General features: G+C 41.2%; 1 protein-coding gene and 1 long non-coding RNA gene across 3 annotated transcripts in view; one reads left to right on the plus strand and one right to left on the minus strand.

Moving 5' to 3' along the window:
* LOC124013911 (PRKC apoptosis WT1 regulator protein-like) overlaps positions 1 to 12,367 on the minus strand; it is a 99,142-nt gene extending 86,775 nt beyond the window's left edge. For both annotated transcript variants that reach the window (XM_046328472.1, XM_046328471.1), the window contains exons 1-2: positions 12,225 to 12,367; positions 11,194 to 11,911 (exon numbers count right to left, since the gene is read on the minus strand). In XM_046328472.1, the coding sequence (XP_046184428.1) occupies positions 11,194 to 11,754 (561 nt within the window). In that variant the 5' untranslated portion in view covers positions 11,755 to 11,911; positions 12,225 to 12,367. The remainder of the gene's footprint in view (positions 1 to 11,193; positions 11,912 to 12,224) is intronic.
* An 837-nt stretch (positions 12,368 to 13,204) lies between these two features.
* LOC124013912 lies at positions 13,205 to 17,858 on the plus strand. The gene is made up of 3 exons (XR_006834936.1): positions 13,205 to 13,327; positions 16,018 to 16,086; positions 17,436 to 17,858. It is a non-coding gene; the product is annotated as an uncharacterized LOC124013912 (long non-coding RNA).
* The last annotated feature ends 6,837 nt before the right edge of the window (positions 17,859 to 24,695 follow it).

Here is a 24,695-nt window from a genome sequence, read left to right on the forward strand (position 1 = left end):
CGGAAATCTGTATTTTTGGGCGGCGATTTCCGATTATTTTTTATTCTAATTTTCAATGACTGCCTAGGAACTGTGTGTTAACTGCCTTGTGAAAATCTGTCGTTCTGCCGCTGAACCTTGTCAGCTCAGGGGTTTCAATCTTGCAACCGCAGTTAACTAGTCCAACGCTCTAACCATTGCACTCCACGAGTAGCCTGCCTGTTACATGAATGCAGTATTTTTATTTTTTTATTTTACCTTTATTTAACCAGGCAAGTCAGTTAAGAACACATTCTTATTTTCAATGACGGCCTGGGAACAGTGGGTTAACTGCCTGTTCAGGGGCAGAACGACAGATTTGTACCTTGTCAGCTCGGGGGTTTGAACTTGCAACCTTCCAGTTACTAGTCCAACGCTCTAACCACTAGGCTACGCTGCCGCCACGATAGAAGCAGTAGAAGCAAAGGTAAATTGCTAGCTAGCATTAAACTTATCTTATAAAAAACAATCAATCATAATCACTAGTTATAACAATTAATCCAGTTTAGCCGGCAATATTAACCAGGTGAAATTGTGCGTTTTTCGTGCGTTTTGCCAGCAGCTCTTCGCAAGCACAGCACTGTTTATGACTTCAAGCCTATCAGCCTAATGGCTGGTGTAACCAATGTGAAATGGCTAGCTAGTTAGCTGGGTGTGCGCTAATACTGTTTCAAACGTCACTCGCTTTAGATTTGGAGTAGTTATTCCCCTTGCGCTGCTTTTGTGTAGCGATGGGTAACGATGCTTCGAGTGTGGCTGTTGTCGATGTGTTCCTGGTTCGAGCCCAGGAAGGGGCGAGGAGGGGGACAGAAGCTATACTCTTACACTGGCAATACTATAGTGCCTATGAGAACATCCAATATTCAAAGTTATATGAAATACAAATGGTATAGAGAGAAATAGTCCTATAAATACTACACTGCTCAAAAAAAATAAAGGGAACACTTAAACAACACAATGTAACTCCAAGTCAATCACACTTCTGTGAAATCAAACTGTCCACTTAGGAATCAACATTGATTGACAATAAATTTCACATGCTGTTGTGCAAATGGAATAGACAACAGGTGGAAATAATAGGCAATTAGCAAGACACCCCCAATAAAGGAGTGGTTCTGCAGGTGGTGACCACAGACCACTTCTTAGTTCCTATGCTTCCTGGCTGATGTTTTGGTCACTTTTGAATGCTGGCGGTGCTTTCACTCTAGTGGTAGCATGAGACGGAGTCTACAACCCACACAAGTGGCTCAGGTAGTGCAGCTCATCCAGGATGGAACATCAATGCAAGCTGTGGCAAGAAGGTTTGCTGTGTCTGTCAGCGTAGAGGCGCTACCAGGAGACAGGCCAGTACATCAGGAGACGTGGAGGAGGCTGTAGGAGGGCAACAACCCAGCAGCAGGACCACTACCTCCGCCTTTGTGCAAGGAGGAGCAGGAGGAGCACTGCCAGAGCCCTGCAAAATGACCTCCAGCAGGCCACAAATGTGCATGTGTCTGCTGAAACGGTCAGAAAAGACTCCATGAGGGTGATATGAGGGCCCGACGTCCACAGGTGGGGGTTGTGCTTACAGCCCAACACTGTGCAGGACGTTTGGCATTTGCAAAATGAACACCAAGATTGGCAAATTCACCACTGGTGCCCTGTGCTCTTCACAGATGAAAGCAGGTTCACACTGAGCACACGTGACAGAGTCTGGAGACGCCGTGGAAAACGCTCTGCTGCCTGCAACATCCTCCAGCATGACCGGTTTGGCGGTGGGTCAGTCATGGTATGGGGTGGCATTTCTTTGGGGGGGCCGCACAGCCCTCCATGTGCTCGCCAGAGGTAGCCTGACTGCCATTAGGTACCGAGATGAGATCCTCAGACCCCTTGTGAGACCATATGCTGGTGCGGTTGGCCCTGGGTTCCTCCTAATGCAAGACAATGCTAGACCTCATGTGGCTGGAGTGTGTCAGCAGTTCCTGCAAGAGGAAGGCATTGATGCTATGGACTGACCCGCCCGTTCCCCAGACCTGAATCCAATTGAGCACATCTGGGACATCATGTATCGCTCCATCATTTTGACTTGTTTTAAAGGACATTACATCAAAGTTGGATCAGCCTGTAGTGTGGTTTTCCACTTTAATTTTGAGTGTGACTCCAAATCCAGACCTCCATGAGTTGATAAATTTGATTTCCATTGATCATTGTGTGATTTTGTTGTCAGCACATTCAACTATGTAAAGAAAAAAGTATTTCATTCATTCAGATCTAGGATATGTTATTTTAGTGTTCCCTTTATTTTTTGAGCAGTGTTTATTAACTACAACCTAAAACCTCTTACCTTGGAATATTGAAGTCTCATGTTAAAAGGAACCACCAACTTTCATATGTTCTCATGTTCTGAGCAAGGAACTTAAACGTTAGCTTTTCTACATGGCAAATATTACTTTCCTCTCCAACACTTTATTTTTGCATTATTTAAACCAAATTGAACCGGTTTCATTATTTATTTGAGGCTAAATTGATTTTATTGATGTATTATATTAAGTTAAAATAAGTGTTAATTCAGTATTGTTGTAATTGTCATTATTACAAATGTATTTTTATTTTATTTATTTTTTTACATAAAAAAAGAGAAGGTTTTATTTAAATCGGCATCGGCTTTTTTGGTCCTCCAATAATCGGTATTGGAATCAGCGTTGGAAAATCATAAAATCAGTCGACCTCTAGTTAGAACAGAACACTCTACAAACCTACACATTCGGAAGGTGACTCCAAATTAAGCAGGCTATTTTCTTGTCAGGCCTGCTGTAATGCATACATTGTTTTTTTTTATATATATATATATATTTTTTTTTAAATACTCCTGTGCTGTGATCGTGTTTTGTTACAAAACATTTAAAACTGGATTCCTTGCCAGAAAGTGAGCTCATTAACCTGTGACAAGCAAAGAGGATGTGGGGAGTAAGCAGAGGCCAGGTCAGTCAGAGGGCCATTAGAGGAGCAGCCAGGACTACTGTATTCTGAGTGAAGGCTCCAGTTTTCACATACCCTTGGTCTGTTTAAGTGATATGATTCACCCTGACAGGGTAATGGACAGCTATTCACTGGGCCTCACCTAGTCAGAGGGCACATTAATAAGAGCTGTCGTTTACTCAAGATTCCAAAAACATGCACAAAACCCTGTGCCACATCCTATTAGCGGGAGCGGGGTGTTTTATGAGGTGCTGAGAGAACTTTGGGTGCTCCCTGTATTAGGGGCCTACCTGGTAACCATGTCATGTAACAAGGCGAACAGTAGTTCCACATTCTTCCTCCTCCACAACTTCCTGTGGAATTCCCCTAACTTTCACCACACAGCTCTATTTGAGACTTCTTTCTATTAGTCCCACCCCCCTTAAAACTGATTTTGCGAAATATTCTCGTAAACAATCTACAACTCTTGCTAATTAGTCAACCTATCAAATGTTCTTGTAAACTCACATAACTGGCAAAGGAGCCTGGGTATAAAAAAATAAAACACTTTGGTCCTTCTGTAGCTCAGTTGGTAGAGCATAACATAATCCCGGGACCACCCATTCACAATGACTGTCCTTTTAAAAGTTCCATATAGTATAGCATATAGTATATAGATTAGAGTAACATAACAACCCAAAACCATGCCCAAATAATTCCTTGCTTACCCAAGTCCATGATCCAATCCCTATGGTATTTCCAGTGATGTTGTGACCTTGTTTGGGAAAGGTTTTATGAGCAAGTAAAACAGGCTCCACCCAATGGCACACTTACATTCATTTCAAACGGATGCATAGGAAGCTTTACATTTGACCTAATTACCTTACAATTAAATAACACCCTATTGCACTGCTACTCAAAACATTCCCTGGCCATTGCTTTCATGCCTATTAGAAGAAGTGAACGACAACTCCATCCATAGCTGCAGTCTGTGGGAGGCCTTTAGAACAGAATAATGTATGATCGTACTACAGCAGGAGGAGAGGTATCTTCAGAGGTGGAAACTGAACACAGATGGATGAGAGAAAGTACCACAGCATAAGGTAAGGAAGTAGAGGGGCAAAAACGTATACAGCTCACAGAGGACGGGCAGAGAGTGTAGCAGCATGAGAGGACTGCCGCGCAGGAATGCGCGATTTGATTTATTAAGGTCCCCATTAGCCAACGCCAACAATTTACATACATTTAAAAAACAACATGTATTGTGTGTGTGCACGCATCTATCAGTTACACAGAGTACCAGTCAAAGGTTTGGACACCCCTACTCATTCAAGGGTTTTCTGTATTTTTACTATTATCTACATGGTAGAATAATAGTGAAGACATCAAAACTATGAAATAACACATATGGAATCATGTAGTAACCAACAAAGTGTTAAATAAATCAAAATATATTTTTATATTTGAGATTCTTCAAAGTAGCCTTGATGAGAGCTTTGCACACTCTTGGCATTCCCTCAACAAGCATCATTGGGTAATCACCTAGAATGCATTTCAAAAATATATATATATTTGTTAACCTTTATTTAACCAGGGAGGCAGGTTGAGAACAAGTTCTCATTTACAACTGCAACCTGGACAAGATAAAGCAAAGCAGTGCGACAAAAAAAACAGTTACACATGGAATAAACAAAAGTACAGTCAATAACACAACATAAAATCTGTATACAGTGTGTGCAAATGAAGTAAGAAGGTAAGGAAATAAATAGGCCATAGTGGCAAAGTATTTACAATTCAGCAATTAACACAAGTGATAGATGTGCAGATGAGGATGTGCAAAGTAGAAACACTGATGTGCAAAAAAGCAGAAAGAAAATATGGAGATGAGGTTGGTTGGATGGGCTATTTTATGAGGGTATGTTTGGCAGCATGAGTGAAGGAGGCTTTGTTGCGAAATAGGAAACTGATTCTAGATTTAATTTGGATTGGAGATGCTTAATGTGAGTCTGGAAGAAGTCTGAAACGTCCAGAGTAGTGATGTTAGGTGGGCAGGTGCAGGCAGAGATCGGTTAAAGAGCATGCATTTAGTTTTAATAGTGTTTAAGGGCAGTTGGAGGCCACAGCAGGAGTGTCGTTTGGCATTGAAGCTCGTTTGGAGGTTTGTTAACACAGTGTCCAAAGAAGGGCCAGAAGAATACAGAATGGTGTCGTCTGTGTAGATGTGGCCTAGTTAACAGGTGTTCCTTCTTAAAGTATCCTTCTTAATACATTTGAGCCAATCAGTTTTCTGACAAGGTAGGTTTGGTATACAGAAGATAATTTGGTATTTGGTCCCAAATTATGGCAAGAACAGCTCAAATAAACAAAGAGAAACTACAGTCCATTATTACTTTAAGATATGAAGGTCAGTTAATCTGGACATTTTCAAAATTTTAAAAGTTTCTTCAAGTGCAGTCACAAAAACCATCAAGCACTATGATGAAACTGTCTCATGTGGACCGCCACAGGAAAGGAAGACCCAGAGTCGCCTCTGCTGCAGAGGATAAGTTCATGAGTTACCAGCCACAGAAATTGCAACCCAAATAAATGCTTCACAGAGTTCAAGTAACAGACACATCAACATCAACTGTTCAGAGGAGACTGCGTGAATCAGCCCTTCATGGTCGAATCGCAGCAAAGAAACAACTACTAAAAGGACAATAATAAGAAGAAACTTGCTTGGGCCAAGAAACACGAGCAATGGACATTAAATCGGTGGAAATCTGTCCTTTGGTCTGAAAAGTCCAAATTTGAGATTTGTGGTTCCAACCGGGTCTTTGTGAGACGCACAGTAGGTGAAAGGATGATCTCCGCATGTGTGGTTCCCACCGTGAAGCATGGAAGAGGTGATGTGATGGTGTGGGGGGGGGGGGGGGGGGTGCTTTGCTGGTGACACTGTTGGTGATTTATTTAGAATTCAAAGCACACTTAACCAGCATGGCTACCACAGCATTCTGTAGCGATACTCCATCCCATCTGGTTAGTGCTTAGTGGGACTAGAATTTGTTTTTCAACAGGACAATGACCCAAAACACACCTACAGGTTGTGTAAGGGCTATTTGACCAAAAATGAGAGTGATGGAGTGCTGCATCAGATGACCTGGCCTCCACAATCACCCGACCTCCACCCAATTGAGATGGTTTGGGATGAGTTTGACCGCAGAGTGAAGGAAAAGCAGCCAACAAGTGCTCAGCATATGTAGGAAGTCCTTCAAGAATGTTGGGAAAGCATTCCAGATGACTACCTCATGAAGCTGGTTGAGAGAATGCTAAGCTGTCATCAAAACAAAGGGTGGCTACTTTGAAGAATCAAAATTATAAAACATATTTTGATTTGTTTAACACTTTGTTACTACATGATTCCAGAATGTGTTATTTCAAAGTTGAGGTCTTCACTATTATTCTACAATGTAGAAAATAGTAAAAAGAAAAAAAACCTTGAATGAGTAGCTGTGTCCAAATGTTTGACTGGTACTGTACATGTCAGTACATACACACAACAAGTAGGTCACATGGTGGAGAGGCGTTGTGCTTTGAGGTGTGTACATTCCCACACCTTCTGGTTGTGAGAGTCAGACTGGCTTGACCAGGATTTTTTTGAAAGCAATAGGGGTGATAAAAATATAAACTAGAGCCAGGCCACTTTATCACATCAATGTTTCATTCCCCAGGGCTTCAGTACAGGTCAAGGGGGGAGTTCATGTAGTTATATGGCAAAACTCTGTCTCACCACATACCATATTTTCTGCTTTACCCCTCATTGACAGCACTGCTACTTTAAGCACAACAATAGCAAGAGATGCTGAAGAGAAAGAAACTGTTTCAACATGGCGGTATGTCACTCAAGAGCGTTTACAGATGTTTCGATGGTGTAATTGTAACACGAAGGCTTTGAAAATACATTTGTGGTCTGTCTGCAGATAAAACTCAACTCACTCGCCTGGAGAGAGCCTGTTGTGCATATATCCAGAGACAGATATGAGCCGATGGATCTTTAGAAACTGTGGGTTCAAACTGTGCTACCTTGTTGTAGCCTCACAAAACAAAGCGGTTGCAGTTTGAGCTCAAAATGATAATCCAACCAATCAGGCTGGAGCTGTGGCTTTATCTCCAAATGGGCCATAAACATTGAGGCAACGCCAACTGTCAAGCAGTTTATTAGCACTTTGTTGATGCAGATTCTCATAGGAAAACAAATGTTATAAATCACATTGCTTTGTCCGTGGAGTGAAAGATATCAGCATGATTATGTACAGGGAACACACATTCCTCTTAGCTCATGACAGATATGCATAAACTACACAAAAGTGATTGAACAGCAACCAGGAAGAAGCTCGGAGAAATCCCCTCGGCTATACCCTGCGGCCCTATCCTTTTTACATTTTAGTCATTTAGCAGAATTAGGGTTGAGTGCCTTGTTCAAAGGCCCAATTACAGATTTTCTTTTAACAAGTCGGCTCTGGGATTTTAACCAGTGACATTTTGGTTCCTGGACCAGCGCTCTTAAAATCGCTAAGCTACCCATCACCACAGTAACGGAATTACGCTGAGACTCACTTTAAAATGTATGCTAAACAAAAAAACATTGATTTCAAAGTTTAACAAACCATACAACTCTATGCACACTTGGAACAATTTACACAGAAAATAAATAAATAAACATTTACTGGAAACACAGTGCAGATGCAAATTTTGTGTTTTTGCAAAATGTCCCGTGGAAAACGTTAAAAGTAGCCCTTGTGTATGATCAGTTCAACTTTGAAATCAATGCTTTTGGTTTGGTATACATTTTAAAGTGAAAAATATGAGTCTCAGTGTATTCCGTTACCATGGAATTGCCCAGTGCTAATTGGCACCAATGTGTAGCCTGGCCTATCATACCGCTTGTTCACGGTTGCTATTGACGAACAGCCCTGGGTGTTCCAGACACAACAGCAGCAGACTTGATCAGAGAGATCCAGCCCACCACATGAAACAAAGTTCATGCTCCCGAGTGAAAGCAACTCAGTCTCCAAGCCGAGCCTTATAACACACTGCTGGTCATAAAACATGGATGGCCCCAGACAATGAGGCTCATCAACTAGGCCTAAGCCACGGTGAGGCCAACAAGAAACGGACCACTGACAACACACACATCCTAAAGAGAGAGAGAAAAGGAGAGAGCAAGATTGAAGATAACACTGTCTGAGTGAGTACTCACCTCGAATGAGACAAACGCACACATCACTTAAGCAGTATTTCATTGTTCAGTAAGCATTTGTTAAGCAGGTCAGAGGTCCCCAACAGCCAGTAGACACATACCATTCTCCGTCAGAGAGGGTGAGACTGACTGGGAGGCTGAAACGAGACACCTTCCTGGAATGGGGGAGGTGGTCCTGATTGACACTCCACAGAAGAGCCAGTGTTTGCTTCGGTTAACCGTGAACCATTATCAGCCCATCATAGGAAGAGTAGCGCGATTGGGTTTCCTATTGCTCTGAAACCCCCTCAACAGCTATTGTGCCCCACAGAACATGCAGGCTGATTATGCCCCAGCATACCTTTTCAATAAAATTCATAACACAAGGGGCCTGGTGTGAAGAGGGTCCAAATCATACAGTGATCGCCATGTCAGGGTTTAGATTTACCATCGGAAAGATGCAACGCAATAAACACAGGCAATGTTGTCGCATGGGGTATGATCGCACATAGTTTGGCATGATCTGTGGGGTTGAAACCTAGCATTACGGCTTGGCTTCTGACCAGCCTCTCAAACTCCTTGACTGGCACTGCCGACCGTCTAATAACAGGCGGTCACCAGCCAACTGAGACACTGGTCAACCTCCAGGTGAAACTTCATAGTCGGCAGCATGCTCTGGGCGTGGGCAGCTGTCAGAAAAGCCAGACCCCTAATATGTAGACTACACTCTGTGGCTTCAAGGCACTGAGCCAGTGTCAACATCATAAAACATGCCCATTATACAGTGCCTTCAGAAAGTATTCATACCCCTTGACCTATTCCACATTTTGTTGTGTTAAAGCCTGCATTAAAAATGTACTACATCGAAAAGATTCTCACCCATCTACACACAATAACCCATAACGACAAAGTGAAAACATGTTTAAAATGTGTGCAAAATGTGTTATTGACAATGAAATACATAAATGAGATATTTCTGTAAGTATTCACACCTCTGAATCAACCTGTTAGAATCACCTTTGCCATCAATTACAGCTGTGAGCCTTTACGGGTAAGTCTCTAAGAGATTTGCATACCTGGACTGTACAATATTTTCACATGATTTATTGTTTTATTCTTCAAGCCCTGTCAAGTTGGTTGTTGATCATTTCTAGACAGCCATTTTCAAGTGTCATTATAGATATTCAAGTCGATTTAAGTCAAGACTGTAAGTAGGCCACTCAGAAACTTCCAAGGTTGTCTTCCAGTGTCTGTTGGAAAGCAGACGGAACCAGGTTTTCCTCTAGGATTTGCCTTCTATAAAACACTGGAGTCCTTGCCGACGACAAGCATACCTATAATATTGTAGCGACCCGCACAGACAGCTGTGTGTTATGTGTTAGGCTAGTAGGTGGTTGTATTGTACTTACCCGTACCCAGTGTTCACGGGGTCCAACATGCCAATCAACCTGCTATCTGCCAATCACAGGAATGCCTGGAATGTTCTGATGCTGGGCATCCTGGCGGTTGGCAGAGTGGCGTGGAGGGGGGTTGGGCAGGGGGGTGGAGCATTGGAAGTTTAGACCGGGTTTAGCCTTTGTTCTCTCTCTTACGTCTGGACTTCACAAGAGAAGGTTACAATTGGCTTGTGGGTTATCTTTCATTTATTTGAGGTGGGCTACGGCCAAACAATAGCCTGTGTAAAGTTGGTTTAATTTCTTTGCCACATTTTTTGCAGTTGTACTTTAGTGCCTTACTGCAAACAGGATTCATGTTTTGTCAAATTTGTATCCTGCACAGACACCCTACTTTTCACTCTGTCATTTAAGTTAGTATTGTGGAGTAACTACAACATTGTTGATCCATCCTCAGTTGTTTTCTCCTATCTTGGCTTCATGGTGAAATCCCTGAGTTGTTTCCTTCCTCTTCAGCAACTGAGTTAGGAAGGACACCTGTATCTTTGTAGTGACTAGGTGTACTGATACACTATACAAACTGTAATTAATAACTTCACCATGCTCGAAGGAATATTCAATGGCTGATTTCTTATTCATCTACCAATAAGTGCCCTTCATTGTGAGGCATTGGCTTGAATCTGTGTATGAAATTGACAGCTCAACTGAGGAACCTTACAGATAATTGCATGTGTGGGGTACAGAGATGAGGTAGTCATTCGAAAATCATGTTAACCACTATTATTGCATACAGATTAAGCCCATGCAACTTAATATATGACTTGTTAAGCACATTTTTTTGCCTAATTTAGGCTTGCCATAACAAAGGGGTTGAATACTTGACTCAAGACAATTCAGCTTTTCATTTTTTATGAATTTGTAAACATTCCTAAAAACATAATTCCACTTTGACCTTATGGGGTATTGTGTGTAGGCCAGTGACACAAAATCTCAATTTAATCCGTTTTAAAATCAGGCTGTAACACAAAATGTGGAAAAAGTCAAAGGGTGTGAATACTTTCTGAAGGCCCTGGATACATACAATTTCCCTGATGGTGGAAGTTCTTAGAATAACAGGACAGACATATTATTGAGTGGGGGACTGGTGGTTGACAAGCTTTCATCAGCTTCCCTGCTGCCAGGCTGTGACACGATTTAAGTGCAATAACAACAATACTGCTCACTCTGCACATTTTCAGCATTCTCATGGAGACTTTTTTCATGTCTGTGCTAGACAGAGGGTCTTCATAAACACTCCACCTGAACAGACATGTTTATGTGGGCCTTTTGAAGGTCAGAAGAACGTTTTAGAACCCCATTTGAATACTTCTAATTAGTCATTAAAGCTACTCGGTCTCAAACCATTATTTTCCCACAAACATCCAACCCATCTGGTACATTAAAATGTTCGTTTCATAACGATAATGACACAACCTAATGGACCGATAAGTCCAACTTTTATTTCTCGCATAGTTCTACAGGTTGCCAGCACAGAGAATAAACAGTCTCATCCTACACCATGCATCATGCTTAATAACTAGGCGATGATTTGTAAACAAATGAAAGTTACAGACAGCTTGGACTCACCTCGGTGGACGGCATGCTGACAACACCTGTTGATCTGCGCTTCTCCCTCAGCTTTCTCTTCTCTATCTGTCCTTTCCCCTTCCTGGCGCTTGGACCACTGTTTTTCTTCTCTTTGCCTTTACTGGGTGAGGGGCTCTCCTTGTCACTGTCATGGTCATTGCATGCAGTGGGGCTGGACTCTTGTGGGGTGTAGGGCACTTTCTCCGGCTGCGGTGTCTTCTTCAGGTTACTCCCCGGTGTATCCGCTCCTCTGACGGCTGGTGTCGGGTGTGGTTCATCGTCAGGTCTCTTCAAGGCTGAGGATGATGATGAGCGAGCCATGGGGTATGATGTCCCGCGGTCCGGGTTGCCGTTGTTGTTAAGTTCGGTGCTCGAGGTAGCATTGCGCATCTCACTTTTGTTGCTGTGGCTCCCCAGGGACGCAGGGACAATACCACCAGTGCACGCGCCGGTGGCCGCAGCGATGTCCCCGAGCATTTTTGCCCTCATTTTCTCCCGTTTAGCCTTCCATTCCTCCAGAAAGTCTGTCTGTGCATTTGGTTTAAATCCACCCGTTGCCATGTTCCTTTTTGAATATGTGGATATTTCACCAGTTGCTTTACTAAGTTTGTAAACTACGTTCCTTCAGCAGTGAATTTGTAATTTCCGTTTCTAAATCAGGTTACCGTGCAATCGTCCTTCGCTTCTAATGGCACCACATTACTCAAAACGACTCGGTCTACAGGTAATGGAAAATCACAATTAGTGTAAATTTGGTACAAACTTCAATGAAACGACCTCATTTCGAAATGACTGTCCGTGTGTAAAGTGTATCAAGTTGTTTTTACAAACTAGCCTTCCCATATACAAACAGGGTTTGAACTATATATAACTCATAGCAAAGTTGGTGCTACAGTAGATAATCACAACAAGTCGATCATTTTTTTGAAGTTCTATTTTCTCCCCCAAAATGTTAAAGTAACTTATTGGAAATAACATGAATCACTTAGCGAACCATTATAACAGTGACATGCGTTTCTAATAAAACTCACCTGTTATTTAGCAGTGCTTTCGCTCTCTCAGGTGAACATTCCGTAGGAATGAATTGTAGCCTACTTCACTGCAAACTCGATGAGTCACATGCAACCTAGGGAACAGTGCGGCTCTGACTCAACTCCCTCTCCTGGGCTTCTCCGAACTCATACGAAGACTCACGAATACATACGAAATTCAATGGATTGAGCCGATTCCGTTATTAAAAATGTTTGCGTTGTACTTGCTGTGTCGAAACACCTTTCTTTGATATTTTTTAACTAAATGTTTTTTTTTTTTTTTTACAGCATCTAGGCTACAAGGTGGAAATAAAGAAGAAAAAAATGTCTCAGCCTAATCATAGACTATATAGTGTATATTATGTTTAACCTATAGGCTGTATAGGTGGAGGTTGGTGAGAGGAGCTATAACAGTCTGACTACACCGCTAGCATCACATGCACGAGCATTGAAAAATACATTTACAAATCTATATTATTAAATTATTGCACCCACACTGCTCACACAAACTGGCTGCGTGCGTGCATACGTTTATTTTGTCCCCCCACACCAAACACAGTCGTGACACGCAGGTTACAATATCAAAACAAACTCTGAACCAATTACATTAATTTGGGGACAGATCTGCTAGCTAAGTTGTCCTGGGATATAAACATTGAGTTGTTATTTTACCTGAAATGCACAAGGTCCTCTACTCCGACAATTAATCCACATCCTTTCACTCCGTCCTCTCTACATTTTCCTCCTCTGTCTCTGCTGCTAAAGCCACTTTCTACCACTCTAAATTCCAAGCATCTGCCTCTAACCCTAGGAAGCTCTTTGCCACATTCTCCTCCCTCCTGAATCCTCCTCCCCCTCCCCCCCTCCTCCCTCTCTGCAGATGACTTCGTCAACCATTTTGAAAAGAAGATCGACGACATCCGATCCTCGTTTGCTAAGTCAAACAACACCGCTGGTTCTGCTCACACTGCCCTACCCTGTAGGAAGCAGGTACCCACGTGCCATCTCCTCATTGGATTTACCCATGTGGGTGATATAAAGATGAACGAGGTCAGTGGCGGTAAGGCGTTGGATGAGTCACCCAGCCCCAGAGCGCTTCAGAGGTGAACATTATTAATCATGTTCACTATGTGCCTATGTGTGAGGGTCATGATGTAAGTGCATAGTTGTTTCCACACTTCCCATAAGAGCTGGTTGAAAATAACCCTAGGACGAGTGAGGGTGCCAGACTGATTCACAGTGATTTTTTAAATATATTTTTATTTATTTAACTAGGTAAGAACTAAATGACATTTTATTCAGTTAAGAACAAATTCTTATTTTGTAAATAATCTTATGTAGTCATTGTACTGGCCCAACACTCTAACCACTAGGCTACCTGCCACCCTTATATAGTGATGGTAATACAGCCATATGGATGAATGGGAGAAGACTCACTCAGATATCCTAGCTGGGTTCAAACAAGACAGTGACCTTGACTGAACAGCCAGTATAGAGCCAATAGCACCTTTACCATTCACCAAACCAGATTAATTATGTAAATGCAGGAGGTGCTTACAGTGTAGGTTCTCTTTGGGTTGATTAGGTTCAGTTCGGTGTAAAATATTTTACAATCATGCCAAACAGAACCTAGGAACCCACTATATTCACATAACAAGCTGTGATGATGTGAATACGGTCTGTGCTTATTTTCAGATCTCTTGCAACATACTGTGGAAGCTGCCATATCTCCTGGAGTTATTTACCTTTTATTTAGTCCTTATTTTTATGGATCTCTGTTTAAGGAAATATACTGCTGCATCTGTTGCGGTGTAGCAATGAATGCAGAGCTCCAATAACTCTGGTTGACATTCCTAGCTATTCAATCTGTGTTCTCATTCCCATTCCACTTCTCTGTGCAGCTCTTGCCTCCCTCTAAGGGCCCATTACTCCATCTCTACTCGCCCCGGACAAGCCCTAAACGTATAGGCTCTTGCTGTTTGAAACCTAATTTCATGCAGTGATAATGGCTCCATAGCTTAACTGTGCTGCTGCACTGGGTTGGTTACTGCTGAAGGAGTGTGCTCAGGGTAGGTATGCAGGAAGCTATAGCCTGTTTCCTAAGGTTGCACTGGTGTTTAGGCAACATTGTCAATGTCCAGATATGTGTTCAATAACAACATGGCACACAGTCAGAGGACAGGTTTTTTTTCTGACCATGTGACCTGACCAGGAAATGCTCCAGGCCCTAGAAAATCTTATTTTTTTAACCTTTAGCAGGGAGTCCTATTGAGACCAAGGCCTCTTTTCCAAGGGAGCCCCTCTGCATGAACACAATTGATAAAATGTGCAACATTGAAACATACAGTACAACATAATTAGTACATACAATATTACTAGCAATTTAAGAAGTAAAACACATTCCTCAACAATGAGGTCATCCATTAGCAATTGAACTACATTATACAATGTCTATATAATAATCTACTGTTTGTAAACTACATATATTAGACAGTATTGTACATGTGCTGAAATTATTTATTGGAGATAAAGGAGAAAAGTACCTAGGTGAAAGGAATTAGACACCTTTGTCTTAAAATAGTGGCTCATCTAAGGGTTGAGGTCACACTGCTGCATATTTAGCATTTTTCTGTCTGCTTTTTGGGAAGCTGAAATACGAGAGGGCAGTTGTTGTCGCTCACAGCAGCTCGCTCCATGCCAACACAAACTGTGCTCCTCTTTCAACTAAACCCCACTTAGCATTCCAATAATGCATTTCCCCTGGGAGAGATAACTGTGTGAACTCCCTTTCTGAATGTCTCACAGTGTTAAGTCTTATCTCTGGTGGGTTAAAGACATTCTGTAAAAGCAGTCTGGTACTTTCAATAAATGCCAAGATAACTTTTTCCTCCATGTTACACATAGCCCAGACTGCTCATTTCCGGTGGAGTTGTAGAAAAATACAGAGTGCAGTCGAACAGTAAAATCTTCATAGCCAGTAATCTCAAAACATAACATAATATCCAACATTTTTGTTTCACAGTTTTTTATCCATCCCACAGTTATGTATTAAGTTATAAGCCATGAGGTGGTCTATAAAAGGAAAATGATTTCCCTTTATTCAGTTTCAACTGGAGCTTTTTCTTGGATATAAACTTTTTCTTGGATATAAACATGACATAAACTGACCCGGTTAAAGCTATGATCCCTTATTGGGTTGTGCAACTCAGTATTAGGAAGGTGTTCTTAATGATTTGTACACTCTGTGTATATTGTACTAACTCTATGAAAACATTCACATTCCGAAGGGATACTCTCACCAAACGGCATCATCCCTCACCACTACATAACATTCCCTTATTTACCCATTTTGGGTCATAATACTTCATTTTATGTTCTAAGTCTGAGTCATTGTCTCCTTTCTATAAGTGACTGGACAATCAGACTCACAACACAGACTGCACCATACGCCTTACAAGTCTTGTGAGTGTTTGACATACCAGAAGAGCTGAGGAGAATGCATATGCCTCTCAGTAGAATGAACAGCATTGCTGGCTGGCCCTCTGAAAGAAGCTTGGCCAGAGGCAGGAAGGAAGTGAGGCAGGGTGAGACTTCCTCACACGCTGAGGGAGTGATGGAAGAGAGAGACTACCCCAAATGACATGCAAATAAGTTGACTAGCCACATCAGAACCAGATCCTTCTCTACTGAACCAAAGGCCCCAGTCAGGTTTAGGGTTTGTCCCCTGCCTGTACTCCTCTGGTGATGTGAACTCTGACTCTATGGATCCATTCATCTCTCTCTCTCTGTCCAGTATGTGTAGGTCCGTTACCCCTCCTGTACCCTCCAACGGCTTCTCATGCCATCTGCGGGGTGCCATCTGGTGAGTGTGATGTGGTGGGTGACTAAGTGGGACAGTTAGCCAACCTGTTCCATGTTCTGTACCACAGAGTCAGTACATCCCTCTGCTGATTGGCTGCTACTGTGGTTTAGCCAACAGGATGTCAGCTACAGATGATGCATCAGTAGATGTATCATACCATCGTAGGCAGAGTGTGCATGAATCGATAGCCCTGTTTATGTCTGCCGTTAGCATGTATCCTTCGTCCTCCTGATCTTGACCTGATTTAGTATATTTACACTTATAAGGTCTGATCACAGTCAGATCACAATGCGTCTTTTAATCATCTACGCTAAAAATGTGGGCACAATCAGAGTGTGGACAAGATCAGGACAAAGGCTGCATGTTAGAACCATGTATAAACATGGCTAGAATAGGCTAATATGGTTAGCTGCATAAAAGTGGTGTTGTCTTGTCCGAACTTGCTTTGGTCTAATCCATTCCTATACCCTGAGTGTCTGAATAATATGTGGTATGTCTGCTGCAGTAAGGCTATGTTTATGACTCCACGTTTGACACCTCAGTGAGAGGGAGCAGAGAATATGGGGGTGGGAATGGCAACTCCCAATGTTTTGTAACCCCGTTCCCAACCGCCCTACTGTACTGTATGTGGGGAATGACAGCGGACACAGAGGCAATTTGAACACTTCCAAAGCACAATGTTCTTCTAATTGCTCCAATTAACACTGCGTTGTCATTAATCATGCATCCAACTCGTTTGAATTGTCCAATCTACCAGATCTGTGCTTCCATAATGCGAGTATGGCACATGTTGTAACAGCCCGGTCAGCTATTGTACCATTGTATGTCTGTGGAGCAGAGGGGCTTTGTTCACCCAGCGTGTCTGATACGGGCGGCAGAGAGCTTTGTGCTCGTCAGCTGCTCTGTTCTGCCTCTGTTAGTTAGCCCACACCACACTCTGCAACTTCAGCAAAGTGCAGGACAGAGGAAAGGGAGATGAATAAGGCACAGACAGCGGTGGGAAAAATGAGGAGAGAAGACTAGGGATCAGAACGCGGTGTACGACAGGAGCTGCTGTGGAGATCTAATTCCCCTCTCTGGGTGATTTCAAACCCAGAAAAGCACATAATCTTGTGGCAGAACAGTTGTCAGGAATCAAAGAATCAGGCTTCGCTACCAATCATAAGCAGCTTTTAGGTCTAAGCCCCCAGTGATTTGCTTTGAGCCTCAGTGAGGGAAAATTCTACCCCATCAAATACAACAGATGAAGTCTGCCTCTGATGAAATGTTTATGCTTCATTCTATTTACCTACTGAAATCTCAGGGAAACAGATAGGTTGTCATCTAAGTGTTTTCTGTCTGATCCACAGGTTCACAGTGGAGATCAGGCAAAACAGAACACGTTCATCCTTTGCAGTGAGAAGAGCGATTCCAGCCCCTGTGTGTGTGTGTTATTAAACACACAGAAACCACTACAAACGTCCTCTAGATGTGTTTGGTTGGATCATAATGGTATCATCAGATACTAATAAGAACTCCACATACGCAGTGTCCTGACTATGTTTCTCAAACACTTGGTCTGTAATGCAAGCATATGACATTATGACAATTTCTGGTCTACAGTACCATTGTACTCTCTCCCTTGGGGATGCTGGGAAAGCAATGAATAGACTACACTAATTAAATCCATTTGTTTCTATAATTATCTCTGGTAATTTTCTAAACCTGGGAAGAGCTACCCAACTGATTTTTTTCCCATTAGCTTTGCGCAAGGTCCTGAAGAAGACAATGTGTTTGAGGTAGCTATGGAGGAAAGTCCATATGGACTCCAGACACAGACCAGGATCAGTCCCACTTACTATCATTATGCAAAAAGGAAATGGAAAAATATCAGATTATGCGACGTTCAGAACGAGACTGTAGAGGTAACTGATTAATTAGCGGCTGTTGTAAAATCGATATTCTGATATTCTTTTAGTTAATTTGGGAAATAGAAACTCAATAAAACTAATTTTCCCATGGTGCCCCAGGTTAATGAGTTAATAATTGCTTGATTCAGTTAATCACGCAATTAGAAACCTTTAATCATTCGATGAGCAACAGTCGTCACATTAACTAATACAACGTCACGACAACAGAAAATGACTCAAGTAAAAGTGAACGTCACCAAGTAAGATACTACTTGAGTAAAGGTATTTGGTTTAAAACTTAAAAGTAAAAGTACAAATCATTTCAAATTTCTTGTATTAAGCGTACCAGAAGGCACCATTTAATTTTTATGACAGATAGCCAAGGGCACGCTCCAACACTCAGACATAGTTGAAGTCGGAAGTTTACATACACTTAAGTTAGAGTCATTAAATCTTGTTTTTCAACCACTTCACAAATTTCTTGTTAACAAACTATAGTTTTGGCCAGTTGGTTAGGACATCTACTTTGTGCATGACAACAATTGTTTACCGACAGGATATTTCACTTATAATTCACTGTATCACAATTCCAGTGGGTCAGAAGTTTACATACACTAAGTTGACTGTGCCTTTAAACAGCTTGGACAAAATCAGAAAAGGATGTCATGGCTTTAGAAGCTTCTGATAGGCTAATTGACATCATTTGAGTCAATTGGAGGTGTACCTGTGGATCTATTTCAAGGCCACCCTTCAAACTCAGTGGCTCTTTGCTTGACATCATGGGAAAATTAAATCAGCCAAGACCTCAGAAAATAATTGTAGACCTCCACAAGTCTGGTTCATCCTTGGGAGCAATTTCCAAACGCCGGAATGTACCACGTTCATCTGTACAAACAATAGTATGCAAGTGTAAACACCATGGGACCACGCAGCCAGCATACCGCTCAGGACGGAGACGAGTTCTATCTCCTAGAGATGAACGTATTTTGGTGCGAGAAGTGCAAATAAATCCCAGAACAACAGCAAAGGACCTTGTGAAGATGAAGGAAACAAGTAAAAAAGTATTTATATCCACAGTAAAACCAGTCCTATATCGACATAACCTGAAAGGCCGCTCAGCAAGGAAGAAGCCTCTGCTCCAAAACCTCCATAAAAAAGCCAGACTATGGTTTGCAACTGCACATGGGGACAAAGATCATACTTTTTGGAGAAATGTCCTCTGGTCGGATGAAACAAAAATAGAACTGTTTGGCCATAATGACTGTTGTTATGTTTGGAGGAAAAAGGGGGTGGCTTGCAAGCCAAAGAACACCATCACAACCGTGAAGCACGGGGGTGGCAGCATCATGTTGTGGGGGTGCTTTTGCTGCAGGAGGGACTGGTGCACTTCACAAAATAGATGGCATCACGAGGAAGGAGCATTATGTGGATATTTTGACGCAACATCTCAAGACATCAGTCAAGAAGTTGAAGCTTGGTCGCAAATGGGTCTTCCAAATGGACAATGACCCCAAGCATACTTCCAAAGTTGTGGAAAAATGGCTTAAGGACAACCAAGTCAAGGTTTTGAAGTGGCCATCACAAAGCCCTGACCTCAATCCTTTAGAAAAATGTGTGGGCAGAACTGAAAAACCATGTGCGAGCAAGGAGGCCTACAAATCTGACTCAGATACATGGATTAGTTTCTACCACATACTAATTGAGTGTATGTAAACTTCTGACCCACTGGGAATGTGATGAAATAAATAAAAGCTGAAAAAAAATTCTCTACTATAATTCTTAAATTTCACATTTTGAAAATAAAGTGGTGATTTCCTCTCTGACCTAAGAAAGGGAATTTCTACTAGGATTAAATGTCAGGAATTGTCAAAAACGGGGTTTAAATGTATTTGGCTAAGGTGTATGTAAACTGCCAACTTCAACAGTAACTCAGACATAATTTACAAATGAATCGTGTGTGTTTAGTGAGTCTGCCAGATCAGAGTTAGAGGGATGACCAGGGATGTTCTATTGATAAGTGTGTGAATTAGACATTTTTCCTGTCCTGCTAAGCATTGAAAATGTAACGTGTACATTAGGGTATCAGGGAAAATGTAGGGAGTAAAAAGTACATTATTTTCTTTAGGAATGTAGTAAAGTAAAATTAATTAAAAATATAAATAGTAAAGTACAGATACCCCAAAAAACTACTTAAGTAGTACTTTACACTATTTCTAATTAAGTACTTTACACCACGGGAGATTCCATAGATTCCATAGTCTAGCATGGTATGAGTTGCAGTGGACTCTATACCATACCATGCATTTGAGTACAAAGCATTGTATTATCGACATAACCTTACCTCCTTTAAGCTTTGGTCCTGTGTACTCGTCCTCAACCACGGCATAGCAGAAAAGCAATATTTGTCACAAAGTGTTTAACAGCAACCCAACCTTGAGGAAGAGCATCTTATTTTAAGAAGGGACTCAGGGCTATGCTCAGCCCCTCTGCTGGCTTACTTCTCTAGGACTGGTCCATCTCTCACTCGCCCCAGTTTCCATCAACTATACAATTAAGCACATGATGGCACGCATAAACACACAGATGTTACTGTAATATTTGAACATTCAATTGTGTCAGCCAGACCACTCATAGCCCTCTATGTTCATAGATATCAGAATTGTAGAGGGGTAGGTATAGCCAATGACTTGCTTTCTGCAAGTGGCCATAACACACTGCAACCCCTGGGGGCGCCACCAGCCCAGTTAAGTTGATGTTAGTCAGTTCCGCAACCCTGAAGTAGTTTGACATTTATTGTCATGTGTCTTGTCCTGGAGGCAGAAATTAGCAATATCCCCTTAGACAGGCCAGTTTCAAAGTCAAAATTGGCTATATTGAAAACAAAAATTACCTTTTAGGTCTTCATCTAAGGTTAGCCATTAGGGTTAGCAGTGTGGTTAAGGTTAAAATCTGATTGTATGACGTTGTGGCTGTGCCAGCAAGTGACCACTTTGCAGAGCTGCCTCCAGATCAAGATTCATGACAAAAAACACAAACCTGAAAGTAATCTATGGGCCAGGAGAAACTAATCCATGGTTGACACGGGTCTAAATCACATCCCTATTAATGCAGGTGAAACAAACTGAACTGAGGTGGTGGTGGATGTAGACCTAGAGGAGCATGGTTGTTGGGCTCTGCCCGGCTGAGCTGGGTGTTTCCTTTCAATGTGTGTTAAAACAAACTTGCACCTTTACTTGGTACACATGAATAGGAATGAGTAGTTTCTAAAAACATGTACACTCGTTTGTTATAAACAAAATACAGGTAGCAGTTTTGACAGAGATACTAACATGGCTAATATAGCCCTCTATGTTTGTCGATATCACAACTGTAGAGGGTAGGTATGGCCAATGACTTACTTTCTGCAAGCAGCCATAACACACTGCATCCACCAGGGGATGCCGTCAGCCTAATTTTGTAATAATATACTGTATATAGATATATATAATTTTTTTTCTCTAATTTTGTAACAATGTTCTTATTGGAATTTCATCTTCCACATTGACAACAAAAAGATAAAACAACAACTACAATAAATAAATAAAAAACAAACAGAAGAAAATGAAATACTAAAGCGCAGTTTAAATAGAGTAATTAGGCCCAATACATGGAACATACAGTATAATCATGAGAGAAATAAACAACAAACTGCCTGCTGCCTGACGAAATCACCATATCAATAGTTCTTAAAAATAGATAAGGCATACTTTTAAGACTGCTGAATAACAACTATCAATCAATTATACTGAGGTTTTTAAATGTTATGTCGGGTAGAGATACTGTACCTAAGCAACTGCTCTCTATCTCTCTTCTGTGCTAGAGATGGTAGCGACAACAAGACATTCCACAACCATTTTTTTACTGGACCTGAACCACTATGGTCTACTCATTGCCCCGTGCCCGAGTAGGGGGTGCCCAAGAGACTGTAGAGACAGTATTCAAGATGAATGTTCGTATACGCCACTTCATGGGGCATGCCATCTTTCTAGAGCCAGTTTTACTGGGATTACTATGCCTGCGCACTCAGTGCACACAAGGAGCAGTGACGATGTCATCACGTTATCCAAAAACATGACAGACATTGGACGAATATAAAATTGTAATATCTTCGGCTGTGAGTGAAAGCCAAAGATATAAAAAAGTGTATTCGTCCAATGTCTGTCATGTTTTTGGATAACGTGATCACATTGTCACTGCTCCTTGTGTGCACTGAGTGCTAGTGCGCAGGCGTTGTAATCCCAGTAAAACTGGCTGTAGAAAGATGGCAAGCCTCATGAAACGGTGTATATGAACGTCCATCTTGGATGCTGTCTCTACAGTCTCTTGTGACAAGGTAGGGTTGGTATACAGAAGATAGCCATATTTGGTAAAAGACCAAGTCCATATGAGAGCAAGAACAGCTCAAATAAGCAAAGAGAAACGACAGTCCATCATTACTTCAAGACATGAAGGTCAATCAATTGGACGGCCAAGAAGAAGCACGAAGCTGAAAAGTTATCACCGTTTCATTATAACTACAACTCCCACCAGCTGAATATCTCACTTTCTCCACTTTTTGGGGGCATTTTCTAAAAGTACTGGCAGTCAGTAAAAAAAAAAGTGTCCTGTAACTAATGGGTTCTTACCATACTGTAAATCCTCAGTTCAAACAGGCACACTAACACCGGGTGGCAAAGTTGTTTTTATACTCTGTCACACCATTATCATTATATTACATGGCATTTAATAGTGGAACTGATTTATAATCAAGTGATTGCTCAATTTGTACAACATTTTACAAAATCATAAGGTGACAGTCAAGTATATTGTCACCCTTGCACTTTTCTTCAAATAAGTTGAAATAAAAAAATATATATATATTTTGGTCTCCACAACATTTTGGATCGTCAACATTGAATTTAAAAAAAACTTAAATGTACAATTTTATTTGATACTTGGTTGCACAGACAAGTGAACTGCAAAACAAGCAACTTGTTTAAAAAAATATAGAGAAAAATGCAACGCTGTCAATCAATAGAGATTGAAAGAGACCTTATTTTTGGGCTTGGCTGTTGCGGTTTTTAAGGCTATTTTCATTCATAAGTAGTACATTCGCTTCTTTTGTTTGAAAAAAGTGTCAAACTAATATCAAACACAGTACAGTATCAAGAAAGGCAGAAACAACTTCTCCAATAGAAAGACTAGATCACACTTGTAGTCGGTGTCATGGCGACGTTGGCTAGCTAAGCTCATGCGCAGAAACACGTCATCGAGTCTAACGGTCTTGTTGTGCGAACTGTGCATGTGCACTGACAAATCAAAGGCACTCCTTCGATATAAAGTTGATTTTGACCTAAATTAAAACATTTCAGTTATCACTTTCACGAGGTTGGAGTCATAACATGTCCATCTACTTAAGACATTGGCTCGACTCTAGGTTGTGCCTCTATATTTACAGATAATTAACAACTAAGGAAGAATTTCTCACTTCTCCCATTGACTCATACCAAATGCCTTTTATAAAACATATTTGACACAAGTATGACACATCGCCGAAAATTAGAAAAATCTCAATTGAACTAGCCTTCTCCTTCCGCCTTGATAGCATGCCGGAGCGTGCCTGTTTGAACTGAGGATTTACAGTATGGTAAGAACCCATTAGTTACAGGCCGTTTTTTTTTTACTGACTGCCAGTACTTTTAGAAAATGCCCCCCAAAAAGTGGAGAACGTGAGATATTCAGCTGGTGGGAGTTGTAGTTCTAACGAAACGGTGATAACTTTTCAGCTTCATGCATCTTCTTTGTCCGTCCAATTGATTGACCTTCATGTCTTAAAGTAATGATGGACTGTCGTTTCTCTTTGCTTATTTGAGCTGTTCTTGCCATAATATGGACTTAGTGTTTTACCAAATAGGGCTATCTTCTGTATATTCTTTAAAGTAACTGTCCAGTAAAAATCTTGTATTTTTTATCTACATTTTAAAGCTCATATTCTGTTTGCTAATACCCAAATAATGTTGTTGACTCTTAATTTAGCGGTAGGACCTTTTTAATTCTATGAGCAGTACATTTTGCCAACATTTTAGCATGGTGGGTTGACTCCAATTTTTTTTAAGAGACTTGCTCTTTTACTGTCCCCCTTGCTCCTGCTTCAGTAGGAGAGAGATCAGTCTCTCATTTTGTGAGTCTGATAGTTTATATACGAGTAATTAAAACATGACATTAATTGATCTTTAAGTAGTTCATAAAAAGCCTCTCTCTATTGGAATGTCTTCGAGGCCAGGCATTTCCCCTTCTGAAAGTAATCAATTGCCAATCATAGTTAGTCCTGTGAAATTAGGCCTTCAGAATATATTTTTGTGTAGCAGATAGTAACATGATTTGGGGAAACGTACAGGACCAGTTAAGAGTTTGGACACATCTACTCATTCAAGGGTTTTTCTTTCTTTTTACTATTTTCTACATTGTAGAATAATAGTGAAGACATCAAAACTATGAAATAACACATTCTGGAATCATGTAGTAACCAAAAAAGTGTTAAACAAATCAAAATATGTTTTATATTTAAGATTCAAAGTAGCCACCCTTTGCTTTGATGACAGCTTGGCACACTTGGCATTCTCTCAACCAAATGCATAAGGAATGCTTTTCCAACAGTCTTGAAGGTGTTCCCACATATGCTGAGAACTTGTTGGCTGCTTT

Source organism: Oncorhynchus gorbuscha, linkage group LG25 (genome assembly GCF_021184085.1).
Source record: "Oncorhynchus gorbuscha isolate QuinsamMale2020 ecotype Even-year linkage group LG25, OgorEven_v1.0, whole genome shotgun sequence".
NCBI lineage: Eukaryota > Metazoa > Chordata > Actinopteri > Salmoniformes > Salmonidae > Oncorhynchus > Oncorhynchus gorbuscha.